Here is a 21389-nt window from a genome sequence, read left to right on the forward strand (position 1 = left end):
TAGGGGAACCTACATAGGAAATTTGCAACAATCCCTTCAGTACCTTTTGAGAAATAGTGGTAACAAACAGCTGCCTGGCGGCTGTCTTGTTTATCGATTGATCCCAAAATGAAATATGCAATACTAGGGTCCTAGGTGAACATACATATGAAATTTGAGAATGATCCCTTCAGTACTTTCTGAGAAAAGGCTTTAACAAACTTTAACTCAGTCTCAAATGAGCATGACTCTCCGTGTCTCCTATGGGAAATCTACATATGAAATTTGAGACATTTCCTTTGGGTACTTTCTGAGAAATAGCGGTAACAATCACCAACTGCCAAATCCAAGATGGCTGCCTGGGGGCCATATTTTTTCCGATCAGTCTCAAAATCAGCATGACATTCCGTGTGCCCTACGGAAACCTACATATGAAATTTGAGACAGATCCCTTGAGTACTTTTTGAGAAATAGCGGAAACAAACATCAACTGCCAAAATCCAAGATGGCTGTCTAGTGGCCATATTTTTTTCCCGATCAGTCTCAAAATCAGTGTAACACCCCTAGGGCCTTAGGGGGTCATATACAAAAATAAATGAAATTTGAGACAGATCCATTGAGGACTTTCTGAGTAATAGCGGTAACAAACATCAACTGCCTTGATCCAAAATGACTGCCTGGCGGCCATATATTTTTCCCCGATCAGCATAAAAATCTGCATGACACTTCATGTGCCCTAGGGGAACCTACCTATGAAATTTGATGAAATTTGAGACATTTCCCTTGAGTACTTTCTGAGAAATAGTGGTAACAAACATCAAACATCTAATTAAAATTCGATGTTCATTATCTACTCCGATCATACAACGGAGTAGATAATGAACATCGAATTTTAATTAGATTGCCTTGATCCAAGATGGCTACCTGGCGCCCATATTGTTATTCCGATCAGTCTGAAAATCTGCATGACACTCACAGGGCTCTAGGGGAACCTACATATGACATTTGAGACAGATCCCTTGAGAACTTTCTGAGAAATAGCGGAAACAGAAATCAATAACCAAAATCCAAGATGGCTGCCTGGCAGCCATATTGTTTTTTTAGATCAGTCTGAAAATCTGCATGACACCTCGTGTGCCCTAGGGTAACCTACATACACTCAACAAATTAAGTTAAGGGTCAAAAGTTTTGAGTATAGGATTTTTTTTACCGAACACTTAGAACATGATTTTTATATTAATTTATTATCATTAACATTTCATTCATTCATTGGAAACGATTTTTGGCGGGAAAACAAGACATTTTTCAAACTACAGGCATCCGACAAGGCATACCCTATTTTCAAAGTGAAATCACATATGGTGATGAAAAGTTACTTTCATTCTGGGGAGTTCATTCGTTTATCAGTACTTTGTGTGACCTCCTCTGGCCTGAATAACGGCACGACAACGCCTGCTGAAGCTGCGGATGAGTCTACGGATGGTCAATTGTGCCAGGTTACGCCATTCCTCTAACAGTGCGATTTCCAGTTCAGGAATTGACGCCGGTTGAACGGCCCGCTTCTGAATCTGTCTCTGAAGGACATCCCAGATGTGTTCTATAGGATTTAAGTCGGGAGAAACCGCGGGCCAGTCCATGCGCTCGATAGTTTCCGCTTCAAGGTACTCATTTACGATCCTAGCACGATGAGGACGCGCATTATCATCCATGAGTACAAAATCGGGACCTAATGCACCCGCGAATGGTCGCACAATAGGGTCTAGGATTTCGTCCCTATAACGTTGTCCAGTCAGCGTTCCGTTCCGAATGATATACAGCTCCGTTTTTCCGTCGAGAGAGATGCCACCCCAAACCATTACTGAACCTCCACCAAAACGATTGTGCTGCGTCACACAGCAGTCGCGATATCGTTCGTTTTTCTCTCGCCACACTCGCCTCCTACCATCGTGAAAGTCCACACAAAATTTCGACTCGTCGGTGAACAGTATTAGTCCAGGTGCCAACCAGAAAACCCAAAAATATAGTTCGCATAAAATGTTTTTGCTGATTATGTTGCAGTAGGATGTGCTTAATCAGAATCCGAATGATGCCACCTTGGCATCTTTGGGGAATTGAAAATATTCAAGATGGCCGCCATGAACGTTCTCAAAAACGGTATAAGTCAAATAAATTAGAGTTAAATGTAACGTAATTGCAAAAGATAAGTTTTCTTTCTTAAATTTGCAAGATAGATGCATATTCTTTGATAGAAAATAAAATCCGATAAAAACTAATTTTCAGAATCAGTTATTTTACGTCATTATTTTGTCGAAAAATGAACAATATTACTTATATTGCGCAACGTTAAACATAATAGCATATTTAAGGACGATCATCCGGGAAAAAGATTTACTACATCACACAAACTGTTTACGAATGTCCTGCAGGTAGAACATCAGAAGTGTACCTGTGCATGATCGTAAAAGGCGACTAAATTTAGGATATCTTTTTTTTTATTTTATCCTGGGTTATAGAATAGTAGCCAGAGCTTCCCCACAAGGGCAAGCGCTCAACTGCGCAAAGTGAGGTGATGTCAAGAGAGACATAAAGAAGAAAAAAAGCAGTTAGGAACATGAGGAAAGAAAATATCCGAAATTTAGTCGCATTTTAAGATATCATGCAATAGAAGGCAAATGGTACAATTATATTGCACTACCTACAGGCCAAAAAACAACAGTGCGGCGGCGGAAATTACAGCAGCCAAAATAAACGAACAATATAAACCAATGTTAGCATATAGGAAGCATACAAGCATCATATCAATATTCTTTGCACTATGTAATCACTATAAGGTATTGTATTTTGAAATAAATTAGTTACGTACTTTGAAATAAATTAGTTACGTACTTCTTTCTCAAACAGCTAGACATACAATTGAGACCAATTTCAATGCTAAGTGACTAGTAACTTGTTATAATATGATTTAAAAGCCAAGAGAAGTCGTTGATAATGCATTTATGAATTTACTATACTTTCAGAAAAAAAGATTTGATATGATCATTTTACCGACATTTTATAAAACTAAGCCCTTTGTTTTAAACACTAGTTTATACTGTTTTGGTAGTAGCAAAACGTTTTAATAATCCCGAATAACAGAAATAAGGACAACTATCTTGTCATATAACCCAATCTTAAACACTTATTTAAATTAATGTTAATTAAGGATTAACCTGAATAGATTTTTATGTTATGAAGATATAACACAAAAATCTGAGTGTACTTTAAATAACCGCGAAGCCATTTACGACACTCAGGCTTTTATGTTATATCTCCATAATATAACAAATCTATTCAAATTAATCCTAATAATTCAATTTACTAAAGATAATCTCTTCTATATTCAAAATTCATTTTGGCTTTTGGCTATGAAATCATTACTTCGTCATCTCAGCCAATCAGAAGCATCGTGACAAACGACGACGCCATTGTTTTCATTTATGGGCTGATAAAGTAAATTGTAGGCCAATGAAAATGCTTGTAACAAGCAAAATTAAATTATTTAAGAATAAATTGATACCCACATCCATTTACATACAATAACACTTGTGTGTATTATGTATTGACCTAGATAAAGATCTGTTTTCTATCTTCATGATCCTGGCTGTTAATAGGACGTTATAAACTAATACCCCCATCTCAATATGGTAAATGTTATTAAATTGCATGGGATAACAAAACGCCCCCACCCTGTCACATTATACTAACAATGGACAAACCAGTGCTTTCACTCCCTTTATCAAAACGATGTTCAACTCCATTTATTAAATCAAACATTTTTTAAAAAGTTAAAAAAAAAACCATAGTAATGCAATCAAACATCCCACAGAAAGATTTTTCATGTTCGTTATATTGGAATGTTGTCATTTTGGACTCCCATATCAAATTAACTAAAACTTGTTTTCTAAGGTTGTTACATTCAAGCTAGTTAATATATGTATAACCAATAAATTACACAAAACCAGAATAAAAATATAAATATCATAAACCATTAAGAACAAAAAATTCAATTTGGCCTTCGAAAAATATCAAAATTAACATATAATAAGTATAACATTTTTATCTGGTAACTATTTTGGAAATGAATATATCATTAGTAAGCATTACCCTTTACAGTTGCTACATGTATATTTTTCAACTGATATCGTTTTCAAGTATATTGTACATTAAAATGGGTTAAGAAATGGTTTTTGTCGAAGTACTGAATCATATGTTTTATTGACATTTTGATGGTTCAATGCCTCATAACATCTTTGTGCATATCAATTATATTCAAACTGGTTACGAAACAAAGGCATCCATTCTATATTAAATAATAATTGAATATCTGTCTTGAAAGTTTGTCCAGTTGCTCTGTATGTAGGGCATAATAAGTGTACCTGCTGTCCCTTCATTATCGTAAAAGGCGACTAAAGTTTGGTATCTTTTCTTTTTCTTCCCAACATCGCTGCCTAAAAATTGTCAGAGTTGAACTCTCGCCCATTTGGGGAATACATCCCCTAGCCGAGCCTCACATTACTCTAAAATGTCGCAGTGTCTGGTCAGTACAAAGGGAATGGGGACGACTGTTTGCCCGTTGTCATTTTAATGTGAACGCGTGGGCTGTGATTAATAGAATCTTTCCCTACCTAGAGGGTGTGACAACGAAATCACAACCCGAGGGGTAATTCATTAACGTCTAACCCGAGGCTTGCCGAGGGTTGGACATTCAGGAATTGCCCCGAGGGTTGTGATTTCGTTGGCCCTGCAGGTAGGGCATTAGAATTGTACCTGCTGCCCCTATTGCATGATCGTAAAAGGCGACTAAATTTAGGATCTTATCTTTTCTCTTCTTCCTAACTGACTTTATCTTTCCTAATGCTTCCCTTGGCACCGCCTCACTTTTGGCCTTGAGTTGAGCATTCGCCCCTGTGAGGAAGGCTCTGGGTTCTGTCCCCTAGCCGAGACACACCAAAGTCTTTAAAAAGTGGTAGTTTCTGCTCCTGCTTATTACATATTGAAGCATGCAAAACATCGTTATTACAGGTTATACCATCAAATAATCAATTTCAAGAAGTGTGTATTTTCATTTTATGATAAAGATGTATTGCATAATAAACTAGTTTGTTTGTCGTGTTTTTTATTATGATTAAAGTAACGTCCTGTTAACAGGCAGGGTTATGTTGAGACGGCCTCTCATGTATGCGCTGTATTGCGTAAAGAAGTGAGGGAGTGTTTTGGGAGACTGGTATATTTGTGTTGTGTCTTCTTGTATAGTGGAAATTTTGGAACTCTTGCCCTTTGTTCTATCACTGAAGCATGCCACCAAGACACCGAGCAATACAACCCTCCTAGTCAAATTATACTGTCTACGGACGAACCAGTCGTCCCACTCCCGGTATGCTGAGCACTAAGCAGGAGCAGAAACTACCACTTTTACAGACTTTTGTGTGTCTCCGCCAAGGGACCAAACCCAGAACCTTTCTCACAGGGACGAGTGCTCAACCGAAAGCCCAAAGTGAGGCGTTGTCAAGGGAGACGTTAGAAGTCAGACGTCAGTTAGGAAGAAGATAAAAGATAAGATCATACACTTAGTCGCCTTTTACGATCATGAAATAGGTGCAGCAGGTACAATACTAAATACTAACACCCTACCTGCAGAACAAATTAACAAGGTAAGACTGAACATGTCATCTTACCAATAATTATAATAAGATTAGTTATATTGCTAAAAAATCACATGAAGGTTATTCCTATATCTTTCAAAATGACTACTGAATGGGTAATTCCATTTTGGGTAGAAGAAAATCTGTAAATATTAAAAGTGTTGGTTGGTTGATTACGTATAATGCCCTTTTCACAGAAAATGTCATTTTAAGAACGGTCTACCTTACATATGTTGCTTTGTTGGATGCCTTTGGTTCGGGTGGCTGTGATATGATCAAGAGTGCCTTTTTTAATGGTGGAAACATTTCAATGCATTCTCACTGAAACATGTTGCCAAATACACTGGGAGAACATCACAGTCGGTCATATATACTGACATCGGCTACATGTATAGTAGTCGTCTCGCTCTCTTTCTGTTGAATGCTCAGCAAGAGCAGAAACAATGTACATGTATATTCTGTAAAAAAAAACATACTTATTGTAGCGCAAGGCGAACATCTGTAAATTATTATTTATCGTCGCGGATATAAAATAACGCAGTTCGATGGTTCAATACCGCTAAAATAAGTACGTTTACAGTAAAGAGACGTGTCTCGTGCAAGTAATAGTTCCCAGAGCCTTTCTAAACAGTCAACTCAAGGCGGCCAAAAGTGAGGTGGTGTCAAGGAAGACGTTAGGAAGAAAAGAATATATAAAGCCCCAAAGGTCGCCTTTTATGATCATGTAATGGGCAAAAAGGTAGAATTAAAACGCTATAGACACCGAAACCAGCGAAATGTAAAATATTGTCTTAAACAAAACCACACAAAATACCAATCTACATGTAATAACTAATGAATCAAAGCAATTTTATCATACAATAACCGATTTGAAAATTAAGTTAATTAACTTATTAATTAAACATTAATTACAAGAGTTAACTTTATTATATTAAGAATTCTGTTCAATGACGGTATGACGAATATGTACACAAAATTTTATCGAAGAGCATAAAGAATTGATGATTTTATAGCAAGAATATCAAATTAGGATTGAAATATATCAATGTTGCAGTTTGTCAACCATCTTGTCCGCCATCTTGAATATTTCAATTTCCCCAATGATGCCACGGTGGCATCATCCAGTTTCTGATGGAGGACATGTTAAAGAACATTTCTGTGCAAAAACATTTTATGCGAACTACTTTTTTAGGTTGGGTGGAAAATCACCATTTGGCACCTGGACTATATTGGTCGAATATGGCGCAGTTGCCAGTGAACCAGGGTTGGGGTAATTAAAAATGTAATTGTAATTAATTGCAATTAATTACATTTTTTCAAGTAATTGAAAGTAATTTGTAATTAAGAAATATTTCAATTACATGTAATTGTAATTGTAATTAATTACATTCTAAAAATGTGTAATTAGCAATTACATTTCAATTACTTTTCAATTACATATATATATTTACTAGATTAATTAATGTAAGACATGTATTTGGCTAGATAGAAATTTAAACAAGTAACATATGTGAGGCAGTGACCATAGTATACACTACACTTGTATCTGTTTTACCTGTAGTTTACCCCTCAGGCAATATACATGTGTGAGGTGTGAACACATATAGCCTGTGATTACAACTCACAAAGGTCTTGCTTATACAACACCTGTTGATCACCTAATTAGCATATCTAATGAAGGCAAATATATAGATGGTAGCTCAGATTAGTCTTCAACCGCCCCCTGGCAAAAAAATTAAAACAGAAGATTTTTTTTTTCAGTTTTCTTCCCACTACACCCTCACACTACACCCTCACGAAAGAGACACAACTCATGATCAGGTGTTAAACCCAATAAAGTAGACATCTACGGTTACATTCGTGGATATTGCACACAGAGATGTTGTGACCCATTAAAGTTCTGGAAAGATAATGCTTGCAGATTTCCAAATTTGTCTATTTCAGCTAGCAAATACTTAGCTATACCAGCCACTTCAGCTCCAGTAGAGAGATTGTTTAGTGTTGCTAGCAAAGTATCCCGACCAGACAGAAACAGACTGTCTGATGATAATTTTCAAACTCTGATGATGATAAAATACAATTCAAAAATATGAATACCTGGTACGGTACCAGGTATTCATATTTTTGAATTGCATTTTATCACCATCAGTGTATGAAGTTTTAAATGCACATTTTTATTGGACCTAGGTCCAATAAAAATGTATGTGTAAAACTAATACACCCTACCAATACTCAATTGTAACTTGTGGTTTATGTGAAGCACATGTTCCATCAGAATTTACTGATACTGACATACCCCGGTATATATGTATAAATGCTTCATTATATGACTATACAATTGTGTATATGTTATTAAAAATAAACATGTTAAGAAAATGTAATGTGCAATTGTAAATAATTACTTTTTGAAAGTAATTGTAATTGTAATTAATTACATTTACAAAACTGAGTAATTGTAATTGTAATTGTAATTGAGTTTTGAACAAGTAATTGTAATTGTAATTAATTACATTGCAATGTAATTGACCCCAACCCTGCAGTGAACATGATTTGTGCAAAAATCAAGTCTTGCTGCTCTGTGTCTCGCGGTCAAAATGGGCCTCACAGCTGGCCGACGAGCCCGCAGGTTAGCTTCGTGGAGACGATTTCTATATGTTTGAGAGGAAATACGCAGTCCCTGGTGGTTGCGCGGGTCTGTATTCAGCTCAACACCAGACGAAAACCGATTACGTTTTGCTTGTAGGACAATAGTACGGTCCTCACGGGCTGTCGTACATCGTGGTCTTCCACTTCTGGGTCGCTGACGTACCGAACCAGTTGCCTGGAAGCGTTGCCAAAGTCTCCCGATGACACTTTGACTCACATTGAAATTTGAGCAACAATTCGTTGAGTCATTCCAGACTGGAGCATACCTATAGCAGTACCTGAATCTTGTTCACTCAAGCGACGTCTTTGAGGCATTTCGTGTTAATGCCACTTTGAATGACGTTTAGTGTTCAAAAAATGCAAAAACTGTGCAATTCCAATGATTTACCCACATGTCACAATCACTGTCCCATTCGGCTACCAAACTGTATATCGGGGTACCTGTACTCGGCCGAGTGTACTGCCTACGTGGCCTGACCTTCACCTTTTTACTCACGTGTAAATCATGGTCAAATGAACGCTTGAAAAAGTTATATCAAGTAGATATATTCCCGTTATATATTTTAGTATTTTTTATTACCCCAAAGTTGTGACCCTTAACTTATTTTGCTGAGTACATATATATATGAAATTTGAGACAAATCCCATTAGTACTTTCTGAGAAATTGCGTTAACAAACATCAACTACCAAAATCCAAGATGGCTGCCTGGCGGCCATATTGTTTATTTCGATCAGTCTGAAAATCTGCATGACACTCCATGTGCCCTAGGGAAATTACATATGAAATTTGAGACAGATCCCTTGAGTACCCTCTGAGAAATAGCGGTAAAAAGCATTGTTTACAGACGGACCACGGACCACGGACGAAAGGTGATTTGAATAGCCCACCATCTGATGATAGTGGGCTAAAAGGTCAATTCAGATTCGACCCTGATATGTCGATATTGTTATTTAATTAGTATCTGTAGATGTAGTTGATATTAAGTTATATCAATGAATATTTATAATGATTTCTTGATTCTATACTTGTAAACAAGCCTTCATTTTAAACTTGTCGCCATAGAAGTTGCGATTATTGCCGATCGGAAGACAGATAGTATATGACATCTTCTCGGATGAGTTCGGACAGATGTTACATAGTTACGGTAGTCACATGATGTTCTAGGCAACATCATTACAATGACATTGTTTGTTCAATATTTATTTGATTTTCCGAATCATTATTGCTCATCTTGACTTCGATTTGGTTCTGTCTCTGCACGATTTACAACAGATTTTTTTTTAAATTCTTCTAAATCACGAAAAAATAAAAATGGAATTAATAATAGATGGTATTCTGAAACGAATGAAATGTGTCAAACACAGATCAGATTCTAAACAAATAATTAACCAATCAAAGAGGATATTACAGAAAGCCTAGACCCTATAGTTAGCTTTCTAACCAATCATAGCGCAGCTTATCAAAACACTGAAATCACCAATCACATATCACTTTGATAAAAGTGAAATCATTTTTGATTGGCTGATCGTAAAGTAAAGCATCTTTATATTGTTCCAGAGCCGGGCTTGGAGCTCTGAATTAATTGTTTTAGTCTTTTACTAAGTAACATATATTCACAAACACAATTTGACAGGATGATAAAATTTATTTCAGAAACAAACATGGACTCTGCCAGGATTTGGACAAAGATTACTGGTAGGTTTCTACTTTTTAATTAATGATAAAAATAAGTTGTTCCTCACTCTATATACATTATAATCAGTTATTTAATCAACAAAAATAAATTAGTCCTATACAGAATACATGTATTGGTTTGTACATTAATGTAATTAACACTATTGTCATTTACATAATCTATAACAAAAAAACAAAACAAAAACAAACATGAATCTGTGTGTATAAGTACTAACAATGACATTGTCAACAAATAATCAATGGAATTCCATCAGGAATGTCATTTTACCATCACATGGCTGTGTAAGGTTGTAAACTGTCTTAAACAGACTATGGTTATAACACTACATAGCTTAGCAGACAAATAGTTTGAGCAAAAATATATCATTTTCACACTTATATGCCACTATGAACTGGGCTGAACGGTTACAAAGGAAAAAGGACAATGGTTATGACCATTTAAATTTAAATTTGTGAAAAATTAAAATGAAAGGTTTTATCTAGATTTTCTATAATCCTATATCTGCAGTCAACTGTCTCCAATAGAAAGTCTAAATGCCGCCCTTTTACTTCCTTACTTTGGAAGAATTTTACTTTCTTTTAAGTTCATGAGGTTTTATTAGTGATTCAATCTGACACTGGCAGAAATTGATTTATACCAAATTACACACGGATTGATGACCAAATTTGTAACAAAAGCACATTAAATTCTCCTGTTGATATTTTTGTCTTCTGTCATTATTTATAAGAACTTTTTCTAATCCTCTTTAATTCTCTATTAGAACAGTCCAATACTATTGCCATACATACCTATCTATTGCTTAATGAAGAAGGCACCGGAAAAGGGAGATAACTGTAATTGTGTGAGACCACCATTGTTATTTTGGATTCACCAAGGATTTCATTTACGTCCTTGGTTTCACTAACAATATCAGGAATATAACTTCAATGTTTAAATAACACAATATCATGTTATTATCATACATTAACACAATATCATGTTATTATCATACATTAACACAATGTTACCCTACAGCCTTTCATTGACAGACATTTGTTTACATGTATGAAAATAAAGATCATAATGTAATCTACATCATAATACATGTACAATTAGGACACTCATTCCACTACTTATTATAAACACACTTTCAATTGTAGATAGATATGGCAATATTAGAGAATTCCAGGGAATGGAAAATCGAAATGATTAAATGTTCTAAACAACCTTTGGAAATTTATCAATAAAATAGATGTTTTGTTTGTAAAGAAACATACATTGTAGTCAAAATATCATATTTTGTGAATACAAAGTAAGAATAATACATCTAAGACAATGTGAATTCAAAATATCAAGCTAAATATATATATATTATATGACAGACGGGGCCGCGGTGGCCGAGTGGTTAAGATGTCCCGACATATTACCACAAGCCCTCCACCTCTGGGATGCGGGTTCGAATCCTATGTGGGGCAGTTGCCAGGTACTGACCGCTGGTCGGTGGTTTTTCTCCGGGTACTCCGGCTCTCCTCCACCAACAAACCTGGCACGTCCTTACATGACCCTGGCTGTTAATAGGACGTAAAACTAAACAAACCAAATATATGACAGACAACTTTTTGCTTTGTGGGAAATTACCGTAAAATCATTGTAATTTGCGCAGGTACTACATGTACTTTGGGCTGAAAAAGCTGTAAAATGCATATTTCAGTACATAATTTTGCACACTCAAAAAATTGCAGGGAAAAAACAACAACAAAAACATAAATATATTTGTCAACAGCTTCATTTGTGTTTGGCTCATTCAGAATATTTTCAGTGATTGTGTTCTTTGAATCATAAATAGGGTCATTTTCAGATGAAATGAACTTTTGGAAAGGTTGATAGCGTGAATGTGAAAAGTCCAGCATGACAATCTAATGAAGGTTCTGCAAGAGAGGATAACAATCTTTTGTAAGGCATAACCAGTACACAGTTTTGCCTTGTGACAATCATATCTATAACCTGAGGGGATCCAAAGACAAATATTTAGAAAAAGGATGCAATGATGTTTTGTAATTAATTATTAAATCACCCCCAAAAATATTCTTTCTTATAAACTTATGTCTGGTGTTAACCTTTAAAACCACAAGAGCTTTCAGTCAATTATTTTAAACTGTCTAAAAAAATAAGGTTTTTTCTATAACAATTTTTTTTGTATCTGCCTAGCATACTAGAATACAAAATGTTGTGCTACATTTATATGCTGTTAGTGTACATATTTTAATGGTTTTCGTGCAAGACATATGCTAAAATATCATTAAGCTAATCCATTTTAGGTATATCATTAGAGGAGTGATTATTGCAACTACACAAAATCTTCAATGCACTAACCTTTTCAAAATAAATATTTACCTTATTTCTAATGTGATTGTGCCAACATACTGTATCGCCGTTTATTTTTGCAAGTCAAAATTTTTTGTGATTTGAACTAAATCAACAAAATTAAATTTCAGCGTTTTTAAATTTTTACGATCTGGCTTTAATGATATATATGACTCAACAATTCCTCAATATTTCGCAGATCAAATTTTAGTGATCATATCAATGATGCTTGGAATCGCGAAAGTATCATCACGCCAAAATATAACCGGCTATACGCTAGGTATGTTTACAGCATCAGTTAAGATATCCATTTACATAAGGCCATTACATAGCTAGGAGTACATGTATTAAAAATGCAATATTTTGACACCTTGTGAATGACAAAAAAAAATCGCAAAATTAATTAGCCTATATAGTATTGTTGACTTATATGAGATTACAATCTCTGGCAAGCATAGAAAAATAAATTATAAAAAGTAAATTACATGTATTGCGATGAATTAATAAACAGAAAATTTTATTTAAAAAAGACATATATGTATGTTGATTAAGTATTTTAATTAGCTGTACATCCTAAATATGTTAAATATCAATTTTGTGAAAGTTAATGTCATATAATAAACAGACCTATCTATTACAATATAGTTTCAATAAAACATACATGTAAATGCAATAACAATAGGTATGTCTTAAAAAGTTTATTTGATATTTTACAGTGATAATTTGGGCAAATTAACCTATAAAAAATAACTTTAAGTACATGTATACATTGCCATAATGTGGGGTGATGTTTATAATGCTGTTTGGAGATGAAAATAAAAAGAAACACAGTATGATCTTTGTTCAGCATCAGCAACTAATTTACTGACTCACAAGTATCTGCTAATCTGACAATTATCGTAGTCGACCCAATAAGTGCCCGCATTACTATGACAGTCCCCTCCCCCGTTTTGAGGCTTCATTTTTACTCACCACAAATAAGAAAGGCTAATCCAAATTCAATTCTAAATAATTAATTTTTCTTTGTTTCTGGCTTTCTGATTGGCCTATTCATTTTTTGCATTCCACGATGAAAAATAATCCAGAAATGGAGCTGAAATCTGATGTTATCGTGACATCATAATAGAAACATTTATGTTGCGTATTGATTTGACAAAAATAATCCCTTGGAAAAATCAATAGAATAGTACGTGTAAACGTATTTCATTTCATAATTTAAAGTAGATCTAGTCTGGAAAATTAATTATAAGCATTGAAGTCACTATTTTTTAATTTCATCGGGGTATAAAATAAATTTTGTTTGCAAACTTTTGTGAGAATCCGTTACACGGATTCACACAGTTTGCAAACAAAATTTCTTTCATACTCCGATGAAATTAAAAAATAGTGACTTCAATGCTTAAATGAAGCGTCCCTTTATTTTTTTTTAAATTTGCAAGCATTCAGGGCTCTTATTAGGTCAAATACAGCATGTTGTAAATTAAAAAAAAAAATCACAACAAGTAGAAATCACAACAAGTTTAAATGCCCTTGGCTCCATATAAAATCCTGATGAGACATGTACATGACAGGACCCGATAGTTAGGACACATTCTGATTTATCAAAGTTACTTCCCTTTATTTCACTCTTCAGTACTCTGTAGTATATACATTTTTTGTAAGAATGCTAGGGTAGGACTATTGGTGGTGATTGTAATGTTACTATGTAATGTTCTGGGATATATTGGTCCAATTTTCTCACAATTTATGCAATACCACTCTCACAACCAAATAAAATACCATAAGAGACCTGTTTATAATTTAACAGGTGATATATATATGTATGTATTCACATTTTTATAATTATGGTACTTATGTCTTTACAATAGGAATGTCTTGGGTATAAGAACAGAACACCACAAACATTGTATCAGGTCACGCCTGTAACAAAAACATGAATCAGAAAAATATCATAGAATAGTCTGAATGGCAATCTTCAAAGACTGGACTTCAGACTTATACAAACAGATTTCATTTGACCATGTCAGAAATAAAGTAGTCAAAATATTCCCAACAATTGAACATATAAAACAAGTAAAATTTCCAATATACATGCATGTACATGTTAATACAGTACATGCACCTCCTATGGTGTTCTGACACATTTAACAAATGAAAGATGATTATTTTTTTCTGCAGGTGAAATATAATAATTAAAAAGGTATGAATAGATAATGATGGATGTTGATGATAATGGTTTTGGCTGAAATTTCAATGTGTATGGTTCCCAATCAATGTGACTAATTCTCATGATACCTGATAACGTTTTTGGGGGACTAGTATCTCCAGTGAAGTGATGATGGAACGTAACAATGTGTATATCTTCCCGCTGAAATGACGTTAGCACAGGAGTATCATCTTATGATGTCATTCATCACCAATAAGAACAATAGTCCACACACAATCGTTATCAGGTATCCTGTGGTACGTGAATAAGTCCCATTGAATTACAATTTAATGAATGCACTACAAGAGCTACCATTGATTTACTCAAATATCAATCACAAATAAGATTGCGAAGCAGTGAACATGTATGGTTTTATAAATTATGAGCAGACATGTACTCTCATGGCTCGCCTCTCTTTGAAACAATAGCCTCATGGGTAGATTGAGCTTTCAAAGTTTGGCCCCTATGACATGATTAATTTTCAAACAGGCAAAAGACTTTCTACATGAAGCCTAAAATGTACAAGTACATTTTCTTTGATATGAATTACGATGTAGATTTGGTAAAGACTTTTCTAAATGGTGCAAAACTTTTATCCCTGAAATATGATGTTTTCATACCCTTAACTGGTTTTGGTTTGATGGTTTAACACAACAGCCATGGGGCATTTAAGAACATGGTTTTTAAATTTAATTGGTGAAGGAAAGCCAGAGTATCCTGAGAAAAACCACCAATCAGCACTCAGGACTTATACTGGACACATATGTGTTTGAATTGCCCTCAAAGTCACTAAATGTTCACCTATTGGAAATTTATATGATAAGTATGACAATTGAAGTAGTTTACGAGGGCTTTGATAATTTTGGTATAAATCGATACAAAGAAGGGTAAGATGGTATACAATAGGATTGAATTAAGTAAGTCCCTAAAACCCTAATTTATTGTGACTTGGTTTAATTATATTCAAAACAATGAATAAGTAAATGACGTAATTCCTGACAAACTCCAGGGTAGCCAAAATGCATACCAGTTGCCATGGTAACCAAATTCATAAGTATTCTTATGTATTGTCTAAGTGGTTTTTTCTTGTCTTATAAACTACTTATTGTGATACTTTGGCAGCTTCTATCTAATAATAAGAAGAAGACAATACACTTTTCTGATCTCATACAGGAGAAAATGCACCACCCCTGAAAGTAAGATCTATGTGGGCCACCTTTACCAACTCAGAAGCCACAACAGCGTACAATGGAAGGATTGATAAAGTGGCAACTTTCGTCTTGTGTGAGTTTTTTTTTTTATTTTTTTTTTAATTCTGAAGTCCGGTCACGAACAAGATTATTTTAAGTTTCAAAGATAAAGAATTATTGCAATTGTTTACATAGTAATACAGGAATTGCAATACCATTATAGACTATTTTTCTTTTTATCAAATTATCAATTTTGTCAAAAAATATGATTTCCAGCAACAGAATACTTATAAGTATAAATCCATTAATTGGTATCAAGCACAATGCTACAACTTTTCTGGTTCTAAATGTTAAAATATACTTTTTGACATCTTTGATATAAAGGGAGATAACTTTATAAATAACTGTAACAACTTATTAGAAAGTTGGTAGCTGCAATAGGAGCTCTGGAAAAAGGACGGAGAGTTTTAAGTGAGTAGTAAAGGCAGGGTAGGAATATTCTAATTATGAAATTAACAATTAAAACATTAATGTTGAATTTATTTTTATATAATAGTAAGATATTGCTATCAAAAGTTATATATGTATCTGCCAGAAAAATAAAAGACTAAAATAAATCTATAAGGCAGCTTTCACAACCATTTATCTCAAATTCACATGAAATAGGTCATATGTGTAACCCAGGGTTATTATCATATTGTGTTGTGTGTATGTGTCAGGTCCCTGTGCAAGTTGTTCTGTATCAGGTGAACTGTACGTGCATGACATATTATGATGTTATCTCTGTATATGTTACCAACAATGACCTGTAGATATATGTTGTATAGACTGGCCACCAGGTCCTAACACAACAATGACCTGTAGATATATGTTGTATAGACTGGCCACCAGGTCCTAACACAACAATGACCTGTAGATATATGTTGTATAGACTGGCCACCAGGTCCTAACACAACAATGACCTGTAGATATATGTTGTATAGACTGGCCACCAGGTCCTAACACAACAATGACCTGTAGGTATATGTTGTATAGACTGGCCACCAGGTCCTAACACAACAATGACCTGTAGATATATGTTGTATAGACTGGCCACCAGGTCCTACACAACAATGACCTGTAGATATATGTTGTATAGACTGGCCACCAGGTCCTAACACAACAATGACCTGTAGATATATGTTGTATAGACTGGCCACCAGGTCCTAACACAACAATGACCTGTAGATATATGTTGTATAGACTGGCCACCAGGTCCTAACACAACAATGACCTGTAGATATATGTTGTATAGACTGGCCACCAGGTCCTAACACAACAATGACCTGTAGATATATGTTGTATAGACTGGCCACCAGGTCCTAACACAACAATGACCTGTAGATATATGTTGTATAGACTGGCCACCAGGTCCTAACACAACAATGACCTGTAGATATATGTTGTATAGACTGGCCACCAGGTCCTAACACAACAATGACCTGTAGATATATGTTGTATATAGACTGGCCACCAGGTCCTAACACAACAATGACCTGTAGATATATGTTGTATAGACTGGCCACCAGGTCCTAACACAACAATGACCTGTAGATATATGTTGTATAGACTGGCCACCAGGTCCTACACAACAATGACCTGTAGATATATGTTGTATAGACTGGCCACCAGGTCCTAACACAACAATGACCTGTAGATATATGTTGTATAGACTGGCCACCAGGTCCTAACACAACAATGACCTGTAGGTATATGTTGTATAGACTGGCCACCAGGTCCTAACACAACAATGACCTGTAGATATATGTTGTATAGGACTGGCCACCAGTCCAACAACTTAGTTGTTATAGACTGGCCACCAGGTCCTAACACAACAATGACCTGTAGATATATGTTGTATAGACTGGCCACCAGGTCCTAACACCTGCCACCAGGTCCTACACAACAATGACCTGTAGATATATGTTGTATAGACTGGCCACCAGGTCCTAACACAACAATGACCTGTAGATATATGTTGTATAGACTGGCCACCAGGTCCTAACACAACAATGACCTGTAGATATATGTTGTATAGACTGGCCACCAGGTCCTAACATAACAATGATCTGTAGGTATATGTTGTATAGACTGGCCACCAGGTCCTAACACAACAATGACCTGTAGATATATGTTGTATAGACTGGCCACCAGGTCCTAACACAACAATGACCTGTAGATATATGTTGTATAGACTGGCCACCAGGTCCTAACACAACAATGACCTGTAGATATATGTTGTATAGACTGGCCACCAGGTCCTAACACAACAATGACCTGTAGATATATGTTGTATAGACTGGCCACCAGGTCCTAACACAACAATGACCTGTAGATATATGTTGTATAGACTGGCCACCAGGTCCTAACACAACAATGACCTGTAGATATATGTTGTATAGACTGGCCACCAGGTCCTAACACAACAATGACCTGTAGATATATGTTGTATAGACTGGCCACCAGGTCCTAACACAACAATGCCACCAGTCCTAACACAACAATGACCTGTAGATATATGTTGTATAGACTGGCCACCAGGTCCTGACACAACAATGACCTGTAGATATATGTTGTATAGACTGGCCACCAGGTCCTGACACAACAATGACCTGTAGATATATGTTGTATAGACTGGCCACCAGGTCCTAACACAACAATGACCTGTAGATATATGTTGTATAGACTGGCCACCAGGTCCTGACACAACAATGACCTGTAGATATATGTTGTATAGACTGGCCACCAGGTCCTAACACAACAATGACCTGTAGATATATGTTGTATAGACTGGCCACCGGGTCCTAACACAACAATGACCTGTAGATATATGTTGTATAGACTGGCCACCAGGTCCTAACACAACAATGACCTGTAGATATATGTTGTATAGACTGGCCACCAGGTCCTAACACAACAATGACCAGTAGATATATGTTGTATAGACTGGCCACCAGGTCCTAACACAACAATGACCTGTAGGTATATGTTGTAAAGACTGACCACCAGGTCCTTAATTGTTGTTAAGACTTTCTCAGCAGAGTTCTTCACTAGATTATCTCCCCCTAGTTTGAAATTTCTAGAATAAGACATATTTTGGAGACAAAAATATTCAAGCCAAATTTTAGTGATTTTTTTCAATATTCTAAAGACTGGTGGCCAGTCTATGTGTTGTTTTGTGTTGTTGACTCTAACCTTTGACATGCACACTTTTGACAGATGAAGCATGAACACATGATTCACAGACACAACTTTTGACGAGTGGCCAGGCTCTCTCAGCTGCCACTGCGCCTGTGCTCGTAACATTTCTTCCTCGATCTCCTGTCCATTACCGGTGACTTCTCAGCTTGCATCTGTGAGAATTAGTCAACTCCGAGACAAGCGTTTAATTTCATAACAATAGGAATGAACTGAAAGCAATGACAGCGTGATTGTCTATGAGATTCCTTGGTTTGTCTTGATGCATGACCTTTACCTTTGTCTGAGGAAAATAAAGTAGATTGAATGTCAATGTCTCAAGCTTCAGGCTTTAAATAATATAAATCATGTTGAAGCATTTCTCCTGAAGACTGGAAGCAGGTTTTTTTTAAATGATAAGATGCTGAGCATTTTGTATGACGTTGGAAGAGGAAATGTTTCATGATGTAAAGCTTTTTTTTGAAGATTGGAAGTGAAAAAGTCTTGTAATATGAGGCTCCTTCCCAGTGAACTTGCCTTCCATATTAGTTCCACCTTCAGTCCAGCAGTATATGACTGGGACAGCACACTAGTATTCATCAGGCTGCAAAACAAGAGACAACGTTAACAGGACTTTACTAGCTAAGTAACATCGTCAAAGATGTTATTTTGATAATGATAAAAAGGCAAGCCTAAAATAGCTGATTGAAATTTTCAAACAATAACACATATCAGGTATGAGGGAATCAAAGTTTATGGAAATCATTACAGACTATAGGCCACATGTAGTCTTCCTCCTACATTATATGAAGGGAGATAACTCAAGAAATACCAAGTATGTACAAAAAAAGACATATAACCTGAGGTTTATATTCATTTCACATCATTTGCATAACAAGGGCCCAATAGGCCCGCATTGCTAACCTGCTACATAATAATCATAGAAGCTTAATTAAGATAGTAAAATTTCCCTGTTCAACCAATGAAATATAAAATACTGTTTAATCCTGCCTAAATAAACAAACTTGCATGCATGGTAATCCAACCAGCATGCCACAAGCACAATATAAGATATCTAGGCCACCTAGTCATTGGAAAGAAGTTAAATATTTTAACCTATTTGACCCCTGTAACCTATATGGTAACACACTTGCATGATAGCCTTTCATCCTTGAAAATACTACTGGCTAAAATATATCAGGTCTCTTAAAGGCCTTCTACTTATTGACAAGAAGTCATTCAAATATTTTACCCTTCTTGACCCATGACATGGCCTGAGGGTCAAGGTTATACATTTAAACATTGTTAAACCTTGTTAGTCTTTCACCTCAAAATACTATAGGCCCAATATCAGGTCTGTAGGCACACAACTTACTGACAGGAAGTCGTTAATTTTTTTTTTCTTTATTTGACCCCTATGACCTTGAGAGAAGGCAAGGTCATTCATTTGAACAAAAATTAAAAGTACTTCATCCCAGCATGTTACAGATGTACTTGTAGTGGAATTGGCCTTTGGGCATTTTGGTGAGTGAGATTTAAGTCATTTCAATGGAAAAGGTGAGTGCCAAAGAGATAGATGACAGAAACTTCACTATGTCATAATCTCAATTAACCTTGGGACAGGTGAGCTTAACATAATTTATATTCATATATATTTCAGTAATTTAACAATTAAACGACTAATAAAACAGAGGTATGTAGCTTAGTGAAAATGACACAACCTTTTATTCAGGAAAAGCTATACGCTAACTAAGACATTGAAAATATTATCGTAAAATTTGTATGAATACAACATATTTCACTTCATTACATAATAAACTAGCACCACATAGGTACATGCCAATAACATTGAGGTATAATTCATATTGGAGTTATTGGGTAGCAGCTGACTATTACATTGGGATCAGTATTAAATGTACAATGAGAGAATGGAGGATGTTGGTATAGGGGTGTAAGGAAGAGGGTGACAATGATGATGTGGGGGTAGAATAATGGGGGTGTAGGAATTTGGTGATGGAAGTTGATGTATGAGGAGACATGATACTTAATCATATTCACTGTATCAAGCATGCCAACTAATAAACATTTAAATCTACCTAATTGACAATATATTATATAAAATATTTTACTCAACATCATTATAAATAGAAGCTGAGCCGAGTTTCATGAACATTCCTGTTTTTCATTTCCTTAAAGATGCTCCATCGCTGACAAATGGTATTTTTTTCACTATTAAAAACAGGATCAGACAATTTAGTATTTTTCTTCAGTTACAAAAGTTACTTACTTTAGACCATTACCACCAGTGAAAAGTTTGAGCTTCTTATTTTACTTCAAGTAAAAAAAAATAGAAAATCATTAATTGCATCCCGAAAAAATTCCGTGCTACTATATCCTATATGGAATGAAGTACTGATTGCGCATGCACCA

General features: G+C 35.4%; 1 protein-coding gene and 1 long non-coding RNA gene across 3 annotated transcripts in view; one reads left to right on the forward strand and one right to left on the reverse strand.

Annotated features, from left to right (window-relative positions):
• Positions 1-9181: 9181 nt before the first annotated feature.
• The window catches only part of LOC138331847 (uncharacterized), a 31928-nt gene continuing 19720 nt past the window's right edge, over positions 9182-21389 (forward strand). Inside the window, exon 1 of the long non-coding RNA XR_011209729.1 lies at positions 9182-10003. This is a non-coding gene — a long non-coding RNA (uncharacterized lncRNA). The remainder of the gene's footprint in view (positions 10004-21389) is intronic.
• Positions 18286-21389, reverse strand: part of LOC138331845 (rabphilin-3A-like) — a 61838-nt gene continuing 58734 nt past the window's right edge. Inside the window, exon 18 of one of the 2 annotated variants that reach the window (XM_069279674.1) lies at positions 18286-19563. In XM_069279674.1, coding sequence (XP_069135775.1) covers positions 19549-19563 — 15 coding nt within the window. In that variant the 3' untranslated portion in view covers positions 18286-19548. The remainder of the gene's footprint in view (positions 19564-21389) is intronic. The other variant, XM_069279673.1, reaches the window with a different exon arrangement.

Source organism: Argopecten irradians, chromosome 9, assembly GCF_041381155.1.
Source record: "Argopecten irradians isolate NY chromosome 9, Ai_NY, whole genome shotgun sequence".
NCBI lineage: Eukaryota > Metazoa > Mollusca > Bivalvia > Pectinida > Pectinidae > Argopecten > Argopecten irradians.